Source organism: Drosophila pseudoobscura, chromosome X (assembly GCF_009870125.1).
Source record: "Drosophila pseudoobscura strain MV-25-SWS-2005 chromosome X, UCI_Dpse_MV25, whole genome shotgun sequence".
Lineage (NCBI taxonomy): Eukaryota > Metazoa > Arthropoda > Insecta > Diptera > Drosophilidae > Drosophila > Drosophila pseudoobscura.
The window spans coordinates 282,765-302,574 of NC_046683.1; the positions used below are offsets into that span (position 1 = coordinate 282,765).

Below are 19,810 nucleotides of genomic sequence, written 5' to 3' on the forward strand. Positions count from 1 at the left end.
AGTTCAGTTCGAAACACGTCCCCCCGTCCGTCTCGGTCTCAGGCGAAAACACAACGCCGACGACGAGAAAGCCACTCTCGGCATCGGTATTGGCATCGGCATCGAGCCATCAACTTCGACATCGAGCCATCGGGCAGTTCGATCGGATCGCCGGGGAATCAAATCAAATCAAAGCAGGCAGTCAAAGGCAGCGCGTCGAAACTTGGTGGCCCATCCACTTGAAGAGTATCTCGCAGATACAGATACTGATCAAAAATTAGGTTCTGCGTGCCGCGTTCGCAGTTACCAGTTACCCGCCTCACCTCTCGAATTACTATAAATGCTATCCATTTTTTTTTTTTTTTTTTTTGGTTTATATTGCTTTGTGTTGACTCAGTTTTGCGTTGCATTCTCGAACTTTCCCCAAAACCACCGAAAAAATATAAGATTCTGCTAGGGACATTTCTGCAGAATCTCCTTCACATATATATGTGTAAATGGTGAGTACTCGAAGCACAACATTCAGTTTTGCAACTTCTATACCTCTTCGGCCTCGGATTTGCGGAAGAACTTGCAGAAGGTGCAAAACGAAAATAAAGATATAATCGTACAGGTCAGAGAGAGCGGAACTTGAGGTGCGTGCCTTGCCTTCTGATAAGTGGTGCAGGTGCGGGTGGGGGTGGGAGTGTTGGTGTACGAGCCGGTGAATATAGATGCATGCTGCACACAAATAAAAGGTCTTCCGAGTGCTGTGCTGTAATACAACGACTACGTGATGAAATGGCGGAAGTCGTGAGGGGAGTCGCGAAAGGGTCAACGAATATCTCCTTGTCAGGGAGTCCGCTCAAGACAGATTTCATTATGCATATGTATGTGCATATGAATTTACATGCCTATGTACATGTGTATGGATGAATGACTAAAAATACTTATCAAATGTTGCTGCTACCATAGATCGATCGCTGTGTTTGGTTTAATTATAACCGTTCTGTGTGAAATTCATTTAAACGTTCGGGAGGGGGTAGGCATTGTGGACTGTGGATTTGGCTTGATGAATGGGGGTTGGTGGTTGGGGGCGATGCGTCAGTATCAAACACCAACGATTAGGCTTGGATAGGGAAAGGGACAGCCACAAGAAAAAGCACCGAACGAGAGGGTGAGTGAATTTCACAAATGTTTGCAAATCGAAAGACAAAAAACACAAAAAACGAAACCAAGTTCGTTGACCATGTAGCGTAGTGTAGCTACAGGCACTGGGGTGTGTTTATGAGTGTGCGTATCGGAGTGTACATATATGTATATGCCGACTGGGCCTACCCCACCACAGGCAATGATTCAGCCAGAAATTGTTTTTAATTTTAAATAATTATGTCAGCCAGATAAAGACAGCAACAAAAACGCCAATAGCAATAGCTAACACCAACAGTATTATTCACAAAGGCAAGCACGCTTCGGGTCACTAAAAAATTTCGATTGTGTCTACCAGGGATTCCCAAACTCTGACAATCATGGCTAACTCTCTTTTCCTCTCTCTCCCCCTCTCCCCCTCTCGCTCTTATCTCTCCCTTTTCTCACCGCACCACTCTTCCAACACCCACAGACGACAGCTGCTTGCCCAATCGACCTCAGCAGCAGCAGCGACAGCCGAAAGAGCAAAACGGCCAACACGCGTGAAAGAGAAGCAACGCTCGGGGAGAGCAGAAGTCGTCTCCACAGAATCGGCTCGCTGCTGACACTCGCCGTGCTCATGTACCAGTTGCAGCAGTTCGCCCACCCCGGCAGCGGTGGCATCGAAGCCGCCCCAACCCCTTCGCCATCGCTCAATGCCACATACCTTGCCCCACCACCAGACTTGCTAAAGCGCCTCCAAAAGCGGCACAATCTTGGCAATTTTCGGCAGCGCTTCCAGAGGGAGCTCAACGGCAGCATCACCCGTGTGGACTGGGAAAACACGTGCGGGGGCAACTGGACAGGACCTGAGGACTGGGTCCGTCCGGCCAAACGCTGCAAAAAGAGGCAGTTGGTGAGTTGGAGATCAGAATATTCCTGCATATTGAATGGACAAATTTTCAGTAGATTTTGTGAAAAATGTATTGGAACGATTTTGAATATCCAGAAACCAATTTAGTCATATTATAAAAATTAGTGATCCGAGTCCACTTAATTATATATGTATATGTATATATAAGTATACGAGAACATAGCATGCAGTATTTTCTTTCACTATATAAATTCCGATCATACCCCGACGATTCATACTTGTGTAGTCACTGCCAATTGATTTGTTCCATTTGGTTATAATAATGTTCCGATCTGATCTAGATTCGGCAATCTGGTAGATATGGTCTCTCGCACACACTCTTTGTCGTTCAATCTTAGCGCCGTCTGACGGAGGAGAGACATACAGACTAGGTATCGGGTATAAATGTAGAATTCCGGCCGTAGCAGCAACTCATAACGTTCCCCCTCGTTTTACTCTTAATTTGAGACAGAAGTATTAAGCTCGCTTCTCAAACTAATTATGGCATCCCTGCTCTCTTTAAGGTTATCCACGCTCTGCAGAACCATACCAGGAGCGAGCTGCGAAGCCTGCGAGCAGAGAACAAGGACACGGCCACCACTAAGGCCATCGATATCTCGCAGCAACGCAAGTGGGCTCTCCACAGTGGAACCTACAAGTTTCTGCCACGGCTCAACGCTAGTAGTCACCAGGTAAGCTCGCACCATCATCATCAACAGTTGCCAGGGGCATTGAGAAACCATTTAGGCCATTGGAATGAGAGGGGGAGGGGGAGAAGAAATGGTCACGTGAGAACGGCCATTTCCCCGGGCTCGAGGCAGTGACCAGCGGCAATTCCCGTGCGTAGGTGCAAACAGATCGTCACAAGTTCACGCGCGCTGCTGATCATATGAGTGGCATGAGAGGAATCGTGCGAAAGCTTCGACTGAACGGGCGAGGGGTGCTCTAATAGTTCGCCCCACCTCATGGATTTCCGTTTCATGGATTTTACTTGCTTTTCTACACCTGTATTTCCCACAACTCTTTGTGCAGAAAACTTTTCATCCTCACACATCGCACATCTCGTAAGTATTAGACAACGATTCGGCACGCCTCATTAACTTCCGATTTGCATTGGCAAACAACAACAGCACGACACCGATACACGGGCCAAAGATCTGCGAAAAAAAGGCTACAGTCCGAGTCATAACCACACCACATAAAGATTAAGAGAAAATTGAAGGCGTGCGCGCGATTTCGGCGATTGTTTATATGGTTGTATAAACACATCCGTCGTCCCGTACACATCCGTTATTCTATACGAGTATTCATATGTCAGTACTCATATGTGCATACATGCATATGTACATATATTTGTAAATCCAATCCGGCCTTGATGAAGCGATCGCTCCTCACGTTTTATTAGAGCTCCCGGACTGACAGCCAGGGGACTGTAGATGGCACTGAGGCTGCGACTGCGTATGGGGCTCATTTCAAAGCGGCTAATTTCGTGCACAAACAAAATAAAATAAAGCGGCATATCTGATTTACACTTTTGATAAGTCAACAACAACCTTAAGCGAAGACCATACAAATTTTAAATCAGAATGAAAATCGATATCTGAATTGAAGCTCTACACGCAAGGAAGTTAAACAGAAATTTTACATATGTACATATGTATTTATGTAACATATCGCTAGAGGGGTAAGGGAAATAGAAGTGTACAAACTTCAGTTGGATCTTCACCCATGTGACTGTTCTGATGTAAGCCCCAAAATAAGAGTACTTTCCAAGAATTCCCTGCTAGAGAAATCAAGACCGAAGGAATTTTCTCACTTATTGTGTATGGCTTAAAGTTATGGTATGGTATGAAATATCTAGTGTTCCAAATGCATGGGAAATACTTCCAGCGATAAGCTTGTGAATAATATTTTCTCGGGATATATCGCGCCCTATGGGGGCCCCGTTATCAGAGAACTCCCAGCTCCCAAGGGCTGGGCGGAACGGGAGGCAGATCCATGTGAGAATGGCTCGGTTGCTGGGCCACGGTTCAAAGTGCTAATTTGGAGGAGGCTGTGCAAGACGGAATAATCTGCAGAGAACCAGATACGCGCAGTTCGCTCTGGCAGTTCCAATAAGATTTTATGACAGACAGCGGGAGTAGAACCTTTGCCTACTGAACTTTGTTTCTGGGAGCGTTGGGCAGACTGCCACAAAGAAAGCGAGATGAGATCGCCGACTCATCTTAAGTCAGCGAAAATGCTCAATTCGAGCCAGCTAAGGGTACAAAAAGCGACTCACTCAAGCTCACTCATCGTCCCGAAGTTGCCGTCTAAGCTTAGCCGCCAGCCTCTCGTTGTTCATTCATTGATTCATCGATCTCCTCATTCATTAATTTCCAGCTATGAGCGGGGATTGCTTTCGCTGAAATTTCTCAATTGTCGTCACGTGAATCTGTGAAACTTTACCCGACTTGGGTAAATAATTATCCAGAATTAATCTACAATTTACAACAGGCCCACGTCAATGACTGAGAGGCCGCCCAATTGTGCCGACTAATTGTTGACAGTGGCGGCGGCCCAACCAGGCCAACGCCGAACCCGAAACCAATCCAAACGGAAGGGAATGGAACCCGAAACGATGACGAAGGTGTCATGACTGATTGTAGAACTCTATTTATAGGCACCCTGCCCCAGTCCCATTCCCAGCAGGGGAAATACTCGCACACCCGTCGTAATATGAGTCTTATGACACTTGTATGCAGATATTACCAAGAAACGTACGACGGACGGCCTTTTGTCGTCACAAACTAGCGCGCGCGACTCACAGATATATTCGCACATATGTACATACATATGTATGTATTCTGCTGATAGCAAAGCGTGATCAAGATCAGCGAACGTCAGAGCGGGGAGGAGGAAAGAGCTAACGATAATATGTTTGAGCAGTTTTCAACGCTCATGTACTGTAAATGACACACTCTTACAGGCAGCGTGTGTGTGGAAGAGTGAGCGCGAGGGGGGCCGGGCCGGAGAGCAAGACCGAGCGTACTGTGATTCATGCCAGCGAAGACCAGTTGTGTGGATTCCCCGAAACACGAGCGAGCGCGCACATGAATGAAACGAACGAGAGACGCCAGTCGAGCCGACGAGAGCAAAGTTAGTTAGGCGAGCGCACAGAGCAGAGAGCGCTTTTCACTTTCACGTGGAACGCCAGCGACGCCAGCGTCAGCACAAGCAGCGGCGTTGGCTGAGTTCAATCAACCCCGAGCTTTTATCAGGGATGCCTAAGGGGCGGGGTGTGGGCGGCAGAGATATTATAACGGTATAAGAGATTTTCCTACCCATACTAACCTCCCCCTCTCCACCTCTTCTCTTGCAGCTCAACCTGCGCCACGTGCACCGAGATCTGCAGTTCTACGTGGGGGCCTTCAGCTACCTGCGCCACGCCCAGCTCCACTGGGACTATTCCAACACCCAGACCGAGAGTGTCATGTCCGCAGAACTGGGGCGCCTGCGCAAAAGCGCCCGCCGCGTACTTTGCAGTGTTGAGGTGGCCATCAACGCCACCAACCGTCTGTACGCCAGTAAGGGCCAAAAAAACAACCGGCGGGCCGTGCCTCTCCTACACAGTAAGATCTTGAGCCGAGAGCTCATGGAGAAGCGCCTGCAACAATTCAAGACGCCACTCGTCCAGCTGCACCACGAGGCGGCACTGGCAGCCCGCTCCCTGCCCGCCGAGCAGCCCACCCAGTCCGTGCAGCTTGCGGTGGACGCACGCTTCGTCAAATTCGAGTACGTACAGTACTTGAACAACGCCTGGAAGATCCTTGCCAGACAGCGCAAGCAGCTCTGCCGGAATCAGAGACAAAGACAAGGCACCGCCCCTAGGCGGAGGCAGCCCAACCAGGGTCAGGGAATGATACAATCGAATTGAAGACCAAAGGAAGGAGAGAGCAGAAAAAAAGGGCCCCAGAGAAAGAGAGGGAGCAACTAGAGAAACCTTCGCTCCATAACGAGGCTCATTTCACCATCCCAAGACATTTTTATTTATTAACCATTCGCTATTTATTAAATCAAAGTCACGAGTCACCAGTCACGAGTCACAAATCACAAACGATCCAGTCACAGGCTATGAAAACTTGAATATGGAAAACCTAAGTCCCCGATCAAACAGAGACAACCATAGAAAGAAATATATACCTCCCTCCTCTACCACCTACGATTATACTTACATATAAATATACATATACATATATTATATCTAGCTATATATGTATCTAGACATATATATTATCTAGATATATTGCATGCATTTCCTTTTTTTTAATAGATCTAAGCCTCTTTGTATTATTTATAATGACAACTCGCCAAGATCTGCCGTGCATTCTGCTAGATCCTAAGATCACCTTTTATCGATTACCAACCGTTTCCTTGTATTACGATGCTGTGATAATAGATGTAAAGCTCCATTCCAATGCAATATAACCGAACCCATGCTGGCACTTACTTATGTACACCAATCAAAGCAATGAAATCCAACGGAACTTGTACGTCTCCCCTCTATATACGGACTAAATATCCGAAAAATGTATAGGCTATGTATTGTAAGGGATAGGATTTTTTTTAAATCATATTCAAATACAAGAAAAAATTAAAGTACAAAAATCGAAGCAGTTTTCCTGATAGTGATCCATCTTCCTCTTCATCGCCCCGTGTGGGCCCTCCTTCCAACTAATTGTCTGGCGCCATATCAATTACAGCGCTCACAAAGTAAGGGAATCCGTAATCCATTCCCGGCACATTGCTCATACGTCGTGGAGCTGGACCATGGTCTCTCTACCACTATGTTCTCGCTCTTGATCTAAGCGAAGGGGAAACATAAAAGTGTCCAAACAATTTCCTTTTACGACCATCTCCCCTCTGCGGCGGCTTTAATTGCAGTCGCAGTTACAGCCGAAGAAGAGAATTACGCGGCTTTTATAGACTTGTTCAAATATTTTATGAGACATATAATAATTCTTCGGCGTGGGTCATCCTAACTCACCTTTGTTTGGCCACAGCAACAGGCAAAAAGGGGGAAGGGAGGGGAAACACAATACCATTTTACGACAAGAAATTTTTGTCGCTTCTCTTGATACCTCACTCCTTACCAGTCCCTGTCCCTGTTCCTATTCCCATTCTCCATCTCCATTTAAAAATCCAGTCCTTATCACCTGGCAGAGATCTACTTGCGCACCTTCACTCGACTCTTGGCTCTCAGTTCTGGATATGATGTTTCCCTCCTCCACCTCTTTCTGCTGCTGCTGGGTCGCGGTTTCCCCGAGTACCCGAATCGGGCTTATCGCACACAATCAGCAATTGTCATTAATTTCGGACTCTGTGTACGTGCTCCGATTTGTCTGCTCAGCGCTTATTTTCCGTGTTCTTCCCCAGTGACTGATTCAACAATTTAATATGCCACAGATAGAGAGACAGAGAGAGAGAGAGAGATCATTCTCAGCCTGGGCCCCCATTAAAGATGGTTATCGCCTTGATTTTATTGTGTCCTCTCCCTGCTGCAGCCTCTTTCACTCTGATCTCTGCCCTGATCTTGGCCAGGTCCAAGGCGCACATGCAACTATGCGCGATCCCATTCATGGCCTGGCATCTCCCTCGCTCCTGTGAAACTTTGCATGCAGACAGCGTGCACATTGAATTCCCTTCCCGTTCGCTCCCTGGTGCAACCCTTCCGTTTGGTGGCTGCTCCATTCAGGTGCACGTAGCGCGCATCTATCTTGAGTTTAAATAGGTTTTTATTGGCCTGACCTTTATTAAATTGAAAATTATGTCTTTCTATGAGAAATGTTGAAATTTCTTCATCTCCAGCTTCGTTCTCCTTCTGCGCCGGCCATATTCGTTCAGGAGTTCATTTGGCTTTGCATATTTGTAATTTTTTGGAAGGAGTAGAAACACGCAATATTAAATGTATGAAACTTGGAACATTCCTTAAATTATTTACTTATTTTTTAAGAATATCTTATGCTGATATGTAGTTTTTTGTCTTATTTTCGGCTTCATAATTGTATATAATATTTAAAATATTCACAAAGGTACAGGCACTGTGATAGCTTAACCGTGCTGGGTATGCCACAAGTCGAGGCTGTTCGTGCTGTTCCGACTCAGTTCTCTGCCCCACCTGCCTCCTGCTGAATGAACTTTTGCGCCTGCCTCTGATCTAATCTAAATGTTCATTTTGTTTTTGTTTCGCATTTCAGTCTCCTCACTCTGCTCGTGGCGTGGCCGGTCACGTGCAGGGAGCTGTCCCCATAGAACTGTTTTTTGGTTCGGCTCCCTCCTCGTTCCTGGCCCCGGTCTAACTCGCCGACAATTAATTTAAAATATCTTATTTCATTTATGTTTTTCTTGTTTTCCCCCTGTATTTTTTATTCGTTTTTGTTATTTTTAACTTGTATTTGCCGTGTGTATTTTTGAGTTATGTTTTCCGCTACAGATTTCTTTAGATAATGGCGTTACATTTATGTTCCCTGAGTGATCCCAAAAAAAAAACTGTCAAAGAGCGAGGGCTTGTGCAATGAGCTGCCCGCCCATCAAGGAGGTGTTTCGTGTGGTTCCCCAGCATCAGCATTATCATTATTATCGCCTCATCATCATCGCGATTGCAAAACAATTTTCAGTGTCGTCTCCCCTTCTGCTGGGTTTTAGAGTTGGGCTCTCCATTTCTCTCCGATTCTCCCACGGAGCTGGAAGTGCTGGCTCAGCTCAGCCACAAGCAGCTTATGGGAATCGGTCCCCAAGGGGGGTGGATGGCTCTACTTAGGTGCTAAAATCTCTGTCGGTTCTTGCCCAAGCCTCAAGTCTCAGCAGTTTCTCCATTCACGGAATCGAGCACTCTATTTTCTGCTGCTTCTGCAGCTGCTCTTTTCCAATCCCCCACCTCTCTTCGCTCCCCGCTATAGGATTTAATATAATTGTTGAGATGCAAAATCCGAGGTTGATCTCGATCTTGCACTCGATTTGCTGACGCCATCGAAACGGCGATGGACGCAGGGAGAGGAAATTTCCAGCGAAAATAAAAACTTAAAGGAATATTTACCCTATAGAGGAAGTAGGCTACCCCAAAATCCATTCCATAACCCGGGTATTATGAAATTTATTTTCTCGAGCTTAAGTATAGTTTTTCAAAGTAATGTTATTTTTATCTAGCTGTCAGTTGGAATGATTTCTCATATGAGCACAGCAACCATTTCTGCAATATTTTCAAATTACTTCCCCCAAAATTGAGCCTTTCATTTAATATCTGACCAAGGTCCGATTGGCCTGGAATCGGCACTGAAGTCAGCACCCGTCAAGGCGGCGCCTTGACCCAAATAAATTACGCTCACTTAACAATGAGCCAGCCCTTGTCCGGTTTTTGGCGTTTTCACACACCTCTCCCTCATCCCATTTGGCAGCGTTTTCCGCTTAATAAGGTCTAAAGGTGTTTTCAATTGCAAAATAGGAATCAATTGTACAGCGGAGGAATAGAAAAACTGCACTCGAAAACCGAGAAACAAAAAGTGAAAAAAATATGAAAGAGTCCCTTCGCACACAGATCAAAGAAGACGCGCCCACTTTACAATGCTAAACAAATAACGAACGACAATTGTATTTAATTCAGTAGGACAAAAGGGATATTGGGATAGGAGTATCTGCTACTTGGTATATGTTATATGAACTGGTTGTGGATAGGGGCAGCTGGCCAGGACAATAAAGTGATCAGAGCCAGGACAATGAAGCATTTTTAATTGTCAATGAATTCTGTGGCAACGGCAGCGGCACTCTTGACCTTTTGCGGCTATTTGGGAAACAGTTGCCCCTTCATTCCACTCTGTCGCCTCTCCTCCAGCGGCTGTGCGAAAAATGTGGACACCACCCAAGTGAGAAGTCTATACGAAACACACAATACGAGTGTTTCATCCGATTCTGGCGCGGCTTCTGGGTCTCAGTGTGCGCAACAATGGAATCGTTATAATTAATGGCCATCCTGGCGCCAGACTATTGGGACACAGACTCCAGAGAGAGGGAGCAGTCAGAATGCAGGAGGCAGGAAAAAGAAGCCTCTCTGCGAGAACCAACAGAGAAACATCGCAAGGAAAGAAACTTTGTATCTGATTCGGAGTCCCGTTCGGAGTCAGTCAGCGAGATAAAGCGATAGAGAGAGACACAGCAGAGAATTGCCGGAAAATTTATGAACGTGTGCCTGCTGTATCCTTACCAACCAGGGGACGGGGGCCCTTATCAGGCACCACGATCGGGGAGGCAAACAGAACAGAAGAGGGGAAGGAGAAGCAAGTCAATCAGTCAAACATGAAAGCAATCACTCAATGGGCACACACACGTTGCGGAGGGGTGGGGGTGAGAGTCTCCCTAGAGATGGAGAAGGAGAGAGGGAATCACAAGTGGCCCGACAAATATTGACCGAACCCCTTTAGGTCGCAACAAGGACCCCGAGAGTCAAGAACTTCACAAAGGAGTGTGATGGACAAATATTTGGATATCAACTTTTCGTGCGGGATTATGGGCCATTGAAGACCATTCCTAACCGATCGGAACCGATCTGAACCGATCCGAATAATGAAGAGTGCGGTATAGTTTTTGTGAACGTTTTTAGCCCGAGTGTCAGAGTGCCAGTGCCAATGCCAGTTACAGTCACAATGTCAAAGTCGTCTTTCTGTACATATGTAATCCTTGGCAGTTCATTAAACTGATGTTGACTCGACTCGAGTTAATTGGTTGCCCATTATGGGCCTGAGACTGGAGATGGAGTAAGAGATTCAGTTGGCCCTGGACCTGGTACGGACTGCAGCTGCACCTGACCGAGGCAAAGCACAGGCACAACTCTCCTGCGGCAATATTTGATTAACAAATCCCCACGACTGGCTAAGGCGAGGACCACAACTGGGGATGGGTTGGCGTGGCCAAGTGTGGCGATCCCTGGCTAGCTGACGGACGGCAAAGACTAATTGTTGCTGACTAATATGACAAGGTTCTCATTCAATTAAAATATCCATATCTAGTGCAATTAGATGGCTGGACAAAAGTCCACATTGCGGCGACTCATTAAACTTGCACGAATTATTGCACGCACTTTGTCATACATTTTAATTTTCCTTTGCTGCAGCGGTAGCTCTGTCGTCGTACTCCAAGACCCTCAAGATCACGATTCAGTTTGAGCTTGCTTTTGGCCTGAAAAGGGGCTGCTTTGTAGCTACAACTAAATCGCAGACGCACCGTCAAGCAGAGATCTTCGGAGATCTGTGCTATGTGGGCTCCACACACATTAGCAATTACGCTCATTACACTTAATTACAGAAAACTAGGAGTGCATGAAGATTTCCAGATGTGGACGGACGACTGGACTCCACTCCGAATGCGAATGCGAACATGAACCACAGCGAGAGCCAGAGCCGAGTCACAGCCCGAAAAAGACTTGGAAGCGGACCTGCCTCTGTTGGCATAACAGTGCCTCTGCTTGGATCTGGGCCCCTGTCTAGACCTCCGTCTCCGTCTACGTTTGCGTCCGAGCTGTTGTCTTCATACAAGAGAGAGGATCACGAGCATGCAGAGCAAGTGAATTATTGCAGTCTCATTATGTGCGATGAGTTATGTATGGCGTATTGCTTTCGTCGTTGGAGTAGTCGTCGTCGTCAGCTCGTCAGCCCGTCAGCGTACCCATCGCCGCGTCTTGGAAAGTGCTCGTGTATCTGCATTGTAACATCCGAAACATTCGAGCCAGCAGACATACGACCGGCCATCTGTCAGGCCAGGCTCCGTACTGATCTGTGCTGTAGTACCGTCCCGTCCTCGGCGAAGAATGTAGTGTGATGGTCGCCTAAATCAAGCGTACTTAGCGAATGATTTACATTCCGAAAAACAGCAAACACACTGCTTTACGGTATGTGATGTTATGCGAGCAGCAACATCTACAACAGCAACCACACCTATGTGTGTGCGTATGCCCCACAACGCTGCAAGCAGTAGAGACAGCCACAGCAAGTGGTTGGAGCTCCACGAATCACGAGACCTCCTACAGCTATAAAATGAGATACGCATTTCATTTGGCAATATTTAATGTTATACGATTTTTCTTGCAACTTTTATTCCACACAAAAAATATGACGCTCAAGTGAAAATTATATTGACAAGATACAAAAACAACGACTTTTTTCTATTAAAACTAGCAGTTTTTCCTCCACCTAAGCGTTGCAGGCCCAGCGACCTTCCTCTGAGCAGCGATATACCACAGCGAACACACTGTGAGGCAAGCGATAATAAGCAGCAACGTCACGCGGGATGCGGAAAATGACAGAGGATGGTGGAAAACGGTGGAAGACGCACCGCTTAAGTCGGGGACGGGACGCTTCCTCGCATAAATATCACCAGCAATTACTCAGTCATAAGTCTGCCGCTCGCTCGTTTGCTGTCATGACATGAGTAACTCTGCTCTGGCAATGCCCGCTCTATAAGGCCAGCGCCGAGATCTCTCCTTTAATGCTCCTGCATCAACACACCCCAGACCTCCGCGCAAGCCCACCAGCCAGCCTTCCTCCTTGGATTGTGCGCCCAACTTTGCCTCTGGGCACTGCGAAACGGACATCGAGTCGGTGCTGAAGATGTGGCTAACGTTGAAGATGAAGATGAAGCTGGGTGATGTCGATGGCGATGGGGACTGCTCTTCGCTGTTCTGGTGTTGGTTTGGTAAATTTTTACAACTTTTATAAACAGTTTGGTGTGAGAGGCGGTAATTTGTTAAAGCTTCCTTACTTTTCAACACTCCGAAAAACAGATAAAGAGGTAGAGGGATATGGAGAGAGAGAGAGAGAGAGGGAGAGTGAGAGTGAGAGAAAGAAAAATAGGAGCTTCATCTGCTTCTACTCATTTTGTTTGTGCTCTTGAGTGGTAGTCTGTTCTAAATCCTTGCGACTACTTTGTCTTGTTGATAAATCTGCATGGCCATCCATCTAGACGCATGCCAGTTCCACTAGGCAGTTCATCATGATCATCTAACCACGGATGTTGGGGATGATCATGAAAGAGCTGCCTCCTTAAGTAGATCTAACGTCATTTATAACCAGGAGGGTGTGCCAGGACTCGAGCACTTGCTTCCTCAAGAAAAATCATACAAGGATGACAGAATCTGACAGCGGAATAGACAATGGGGTTGGGGCTGGAGCTAAGGCTGAGGATCCTTCTTTTCCTGACTGCCGCGGGCCTTCCATTCATCCACCATCCTCTGCCCAGCCAAGGCTAAATAAAAATGTTGAGCATCTTGAACAAATTTTAATTCGTATTTATTTATAGCCCGACTTCCGTTCCAGTTATTTATGTATTTGCAGAGTCCTGCTCTGTCTGACGTCATTGACTAGCGGGGAAGATGGAGCTGTGGAGGAGCCTATCAGAGTCCAAAGTCCAGCTCCCATTCTCACTCATAAACAGTTGTGATAAGCGAAGTGCAGCCGAGCCCCAATCCCCGGCTGGCTCTGAGTCTGCCACGTACTCCTACCCTATGGGGCATAAGTGTCGTCATCGAGCTTGTTGTAGCTGTGGCTGCTGCCATAGAGTCAATAACCAGACAGCACCACGGCAACAAGTTGTTGTTTTTCGCGTCGTCAGCGTGTCCGTCATCGGTATTTGTACCCTTTCTGAGGGTATTTTTATGTAGTCCAGATATGTATAGTACATAGTCTGTCTTCTTCAATGCTCCTCCTTTAATTTTATATTTAGTGGAAGACGCTAAAATCGGAGGGGTATATCATACTGCTGTTATATTTTTTTTCGATATTGTCGGATAGAATAATGTCCAAAACCCAAATCAAAATCAGGTGCTTTCGAAGCCATCGGTCTGCAAGGGTATCTAACAAGTCGGCCCCCGAAGCGAACCTTCGTTTTCAGGCTTTCTTTGATTTACATGATCTTTATTTGTACTTTTTTGGCGCAGGAAACGACAAAATTTCAATGAATTTATCATACAATTTTGAGAAACTCTGGTGTTTTTCTCCGAAAAATTAAATGTGCGACTTGAGCTTGGGACGCAGTAGCTCATACCCTGAAGATGTGGCTGCTCTTGGTGGTGGAGATGGGCAGATGACGATCCTGATGGCCAGGAAACGCCCGATAAAGATTTCCTTCCCAAGAGGTTTCTCAACCTGAATGGAATTTCCTCGGTACAAGAATAAATATACATATCCACGACTAAATCCGTAGTTTCTCCAATTAAAGCAGAATTCCCTCAAACTCAAAACGATATATATTTAGACACATTTGCAATTGTTTGCAGCTGGGAATTTGCCAATTCGATAGGTCTAGAGCAAAAATCACGTTTTTCCCCCGATCTGATTAATCAGTAGCGAACTAAGGTCTTAAAAAAGTCCCCATCTGCTAAGGGCATTTCCGATCTGAAAATAGTTGCCCTGGGGAACAGCTTTTTAACCCAATCATCTCAACGGTTTTTAATTTCGTTTGATTTGTCTAAAGACCTTTTCAGTTATTCAATTTTTCTTTTCGAGCAGTGGACTCTTGGACCTGAAATAGGTCCAAGACGAATACGAAGTCTAGCCTGCGGCTACGTCTGCGTCTCCGGCTGAAGCTGGAGTTTTTTTATGATGGGAAACATTTTGTGTGGCGTTGCTGCCTAAATCATGTGAATGTGGCAACAACAAGTCTCGGACACATTTCCAATGTTAACTTTGTTGGTAGGCAAACATCATAAGCACCACCATCACCGTCCTCACACAATCATCATCGCGTACGTTGGGATCGCGGGATGGAGGGTAACCCATTCATGTACTCTTTCGTACTCTTCTCCGATCTTTTCTCTCGTCTTTTTGTTTTGCCTAATGACAAAAACTAATATTTTCTTCCTGTGACATATCTCTTTCGTGCATTGAAATTTACTTTTGTTTCGACTCGCTTTGCTTTGCTGAGAGTCTATTGCTGTTGTCGCTCCATTTAGCCCGGCCGCCGCTGCCGCTTCTTTGGGAGACACTCTGTCCGTTCCCGTTCTGTCTGGCCAGCAGAGCGAGGGAGAGCAGAAGAGAACGACGGCGCAGCATTTTATGGAAATTATTTGTTGCATTGCGCTGCTAATGTGTTAAAACAATATCTGGCCTGTCCGGGACGACGCGGGACGGGACGGAATGGTTCGGGCTACGGCGGCCACGGCGGGGGCTGTCCGTAGTGTCCACTGTCCGCCTGCACATTTGCTTGCTTCTTTTGTGTGTGTTGTGTGAGGAAATATTTACACAAGCGGTGAGGCAGGGGCATGAGGCATGCCAGGGCAGTGCAGCGCAGCGCAAGGCGGCGGCCAGCTGTGTCATGGCACGCCCCTGCTGCCGCCCCGAGGGTTGCCTCTATCTACCTCTCCTATATCGCTCTCCTGCTTTGCAATTTGCGAGGCAACGACAACATGTCTAAAGTGTCTCAGGTCTTCATCTGCATCTCCGGCAGCGAGTGTAGGAGGATGACGTTGTAGTAGGACGGACCACCCAGCCGCAGACGCTGTGGCAGCCACCGACGGAGTCATACCGGCAGTTTGTCAGTTGTTCAATGCATCAATTAGCTCCTACTGAGCGAGGCTCATCCCAACTCATGGCCGTCAACTCTCAGATCTCGACTCTCGGATCTCACCTGCCCGCGCACCAGGTCTTTGCTTGTTTGGTCAACCGTCAGTGGTCAATCGTTCCCGTTGCTGCTGCTGTTGCTTTTGTTGTAATTGTTGCAGTTAAGGCTGCTGCAAATGCCATACAACATTGCAAATTGGGGGTAAAAAATTTAAATTTGTTTCACAGGGCCCCACATATCGTATACGCAACGGTAAAAGGTCCTGAGTTTGTCTGATGAACTTGTGGTTTCCAGCCTGTTTTTGTTATGGGTTCCGTTTTTGGATTTTATTGCGCCCGCAGGTTCGTGACTTTGAATGTGATCGAAAATTTTAGATTCTTTCTGAAACGCATCAGAATAACCACACAACTTGTTCTCCATCCTAAAAAAAGTTTCCTGATTCTGATTCCTTTTCAAATTCAGATCCTGTCCCCCAAGTGACAAGAATCCTCCCAAGAAAAAGAAGCCCGAAATAAAACACCGTTAACACTTCCGTTGCTGGATCAACTCCGTGTTCGTTAGTGACACTGACACCGACAACGACTCCCTCCCATTGTCGATCAGGTGTTGTGTCCTCGTTGACATTGTTCTGCCCATTGTTGCTGGAGGAGCGAAACAAATATCAGGAAATGTCCTCATTTGTATGGCCCGCACAAAAAAAGAAGCAATTGAATTGAATCGGTTCGGTTCGGCTTGGTAAGGATCGAGAATAGGGCAGAACATTGCCACACATGGCGTGAGAGCCAGGTGAACAGCACGGTAGAGCGATATAGTGCGAGGCAGGGAGAGGCCAGAGAGACACACAGCCGGAGAGAGAGTGAGAAATTGTCACTGCCAGCTGCGTTGGGTTCTTTCTTCCAAATTCTGTCTTCCTTTCTATCTTTGCGTGCTTCTTTTCCAGCGTTTTGTACTCCACCTTCTTCTCCTTCTCCAACCTACCCCTACCCCCACCCAGCTCTTCCACGACCCGTCTTGGCCTGGCTTGTTGTCTCAGTATTTGGCTTTGACTCTTGTCTTGTTTGCATTGTTCTTGCCATACAGATTTGATCAGTTTTTAATGAACTTCATTCATGTTTGAATGACTTTGATCAGTTCCGCTCCGCTCTGGCCTCACCTCTGTTCCGATCTCTCTCACTTGTTCTCTCACTCGTTCTCTCTTTCGTTCGCATCGTTTCGATCGACCTGCCAAACAACAGAAAAAACACGAACCTTTTGAACGCGTGCGGTGTGATCTTCCTATGCTCCCTTCTTCTTGTTGTAAAAGGGAGGAGTAGGAGTAACGGTTGTAGGAGGATGAGCAGCAGAATCAGCAGGAGCAGAAAATATATGAGGCAGATGTACATAACTCCAGGAATGGGAGAACTACCAAATCCATTTCGGTATCGTATACGTAACATAGATAAAACGCACACCGAAATCTATCGAAATGTATATTCTCTATATGTATATAAATACTGTAGGGAGATGTCCCCCATTGATCAGGCAGCAGCTAATTCGCCCAGGAAACAGCATTTTAACGGCTTTCCCTCCATCAGTTCTACGACGGACTCTTAAAACGCTTGTCGACGGATCAACGAGGCGTACTACAAAAACTATTTTCACCAAGAGCCGACAGTTCTTCCTCTTTCTCTTTAGAGAAGAAGAACAGCCACTTTAAGAGAGAGATAGGCACAGAAAGAGAGAGAGGGAGAGACAGAGAGAGATAGAAAGAGGTTCGGTTGATTGAGGGTCCTTCAAAAAGGGTACCAAAAACAAAAAGTCTGAGCCCAGAAAATTAAATGTGTCCCACATTATAGCAAAGGAGATGGAGAGAGGGCAGCAGCATAGAGGGGAAAATCATTCCGTATCCGATATGATATAGAAAAATTTATTATTTTACTTGTCAGAATTTGTGCAGCTCTGGCGATCGGATGATCAGGGGATCGGGGGATCGGGGCGATTCAGGAGGGTCGGAGATCTGTTAAGACGACAGTCGCTCATCATGATCGCTGCGATGATAATCGTTATTGAGGCACTCTTGCTTTGATCTGCAACAGAGTTGCGCCCAAGTCTAGGTCCGCTTAGGGCTCTTTCCATCTCATCTCATCGCGGACCTCTTCTATGAGGCCGCGGCTGCTCTATCTTTGGATCCCGTCCATGGATGAAGCAAGTGCAGTGTATTGTTGCCGCCAAAGTTGACGCTATGTGTCATTGTTAAGTGTTGCGCCTTGTTTGTGCAGCCTCAGCACAGAACCGAGGTGTGGGACCATGAAGAAAAAAAAAATCAGCATCAGCATCGGAGTCCGAGTCCAAGTTATCCTCCTCTGCTCTATTTCTATTTCTTTGATTTGTGATTAACGTCTCCCTCTGTGTTATCGTGATTGCGTGCGTGACTTTTATATGCATGTTCATGGAGAAGAGGAAGAGGTTAAAGTAAGCGTCATGGGGCTTGGGGCATGAAGCATCCTTACCTAAAGACAAGAGGAGAGTAATGGCGGAAAATAAATGTACGAGTACACAGAAGACCAGTGATATAAAAGACAATCCCAAAATTAACTAAAACTCGGAAATCTAGCTCGGACAGTACTTTAATATTTCATAAACAACGAAATCTTTCTACAAAATGCTCTTAAAGGCTCGCTATCCCATGAATTAGAAATTGCAATTCTGATTTGGATTTTAATAACCTCAGAACAGAGAATCTTACACGACGTTTTACGATACATTTTTACATCAAATATGCTACAAATTCTCCATGGCAACGTTCTTGGAACGAAATAACTTTAGATATTCATATGTATGCACATATATTTTTTAAGCCATATGAAGATATTGATGTAAATAAACGAGAATACATGATTGTTTCAATGCTTAGCCCGTAAGATGAAGGGCAGGACTGCTCCCCATCCCATAAGTGTCTGGTAATTTTTCAAAACGAATTAAAGGCAATCCCGCTATGTCTAATACAAATATTCAAACCTTGACCGATCCAGGGGGGACGAAAAACATATATAGAAGATGAATGAGAGAGGGTATTCCACTGGCGAGTCACGTTCTCAAGGTTGCATAAATCAAGTGACAGCGGTCTACGGTGTCTCTTCGCGGCTATGAGTTGAGTGTGTCACTGGCGCACCGAACACTGAACGGACTAAACGGACTGAGCAGCGGACAGTGGGAAAAGGGCAAGATGCTGTGCCGGTGATTATGACGACAAACCATAAAATGCAGCGCAGGATGAGGGATAGCGTACGCGTCGCGAGTTATTCCGTGGCTTCCTGGAATAAGCCATGGGCCCGTCGGTCCTAGACCTAATCCATCCACATGCAGACTGCACCACGCACCACGCAGCACCATCATCCTGTGTACGAAATGCAAAACAATACCACCATAAAAAGGCCAGCAGCGCAAGTCGCCCATGTCCATGTCCGTGTCCGTGGCCAGGTCCGTGTTGGTCCGTGCGGAGAGAAAACGCAATAACCAAAACCAAAAACCGACAACCGAAAGCCAAAACCAAGAAACCGAAGAGCAGGCCATATTGCATAGTCCATAGGCCATAGGCCATAGTCCCGTCCAGTCGCCGTCGTCACTCGTGACCGCTATAAATCGATGAAGTCATTGTGTGCGTGTGCAATCCTGTTCGCCAGTAGAGCGACAGAGAGAGGCTGAGTCTTCACCTTTTCCATTTCGAGTTTTATTTTTATTTTCGTACTTGGTTCGATTTTATTGCCACCTCATAAAAGTAGCATAAACATGTTAGTAGCCTTTTGCTACCGCTACTTAAGTTAGTTGCCAAACGCTGCTACCTCCCCTGGCCTGTACCTCTCCCTGTCACAGTCCCTATGCTCTTATTATTGTTTGTGCTGCTGAGAGATTTACGAATTTGTTGCACATTTTATTATGTGATTTGTGCCCTGTTGATTCGGCGTTTGTGATTTTTCCTCAGAAACAGCGTATAATACCCATGCGGAACTGCTCCCTGATCTGATTCTGAATCTGATTATCCCAACGAACTCTGCTCCCCGCAGAACCAGAGCTCTGAAGTGTTCCACACCCACAGCTTCAGTACTTATCTATGACATTCTCGTATGTATCACAGGCGATCGTGCCACATAGAGATAAGATAAGTGACTTAAGGGTATTTCCAGTTCGACTTGAGTTCTAACCTTCCCCCTTCTCCAGCGCCAGATCCAGCTCCAGCTCCAGTTCCATCTT

The 19,810-nt window shown here is 46.4% G+C and overlaps 1 protein-coding gene across 1 annotated transcript; it reads left to right on the forward strand.

Moving 5' to 3' along the window:
- Window positions 1-6,636, forward strand: upd3 (unpaired 3). Its single transcript, XM_002134465.3, has 4 exons — window positions 1-479; window positions 1,580-2,002; window positions 2,524-2,691; window positions 5,361-6,636. The coding sequence occupies exons 1-4, from the start codon at window positions 477-479 to the stop codon at window positions 5,913-5,915; spliced, it is 1,149 nt and encodes a 382-aa protein (XP_002134501.1). The 5' UTR covers window positions 1-476; the 3' UTR covers window positions 5,916-6,636.
- Window positions 6,637-19,810: the final 13,174 nt, after the last annotated feature.

Bases quoted from the DNA above. Each gene is read 5' to 3' on its own strand.
- upd3 (XM_002134465.3), top strand. The intron at 2,003-2,523 runs GTGAGTTGGAGA...GCTCTCTTTAAG, and splicing joins GCTGCAAAAAGAGGCAGTTG to GTTATCCACGCTCTGCAGAA. The intron at 2,692-5,360 runs GTAAGCTCGCAC...CTTCTCTTGCAG, and splicing joins TCAACGCTAGTAGTCACCAG to CTCAACCTGCGCCACGTGCA.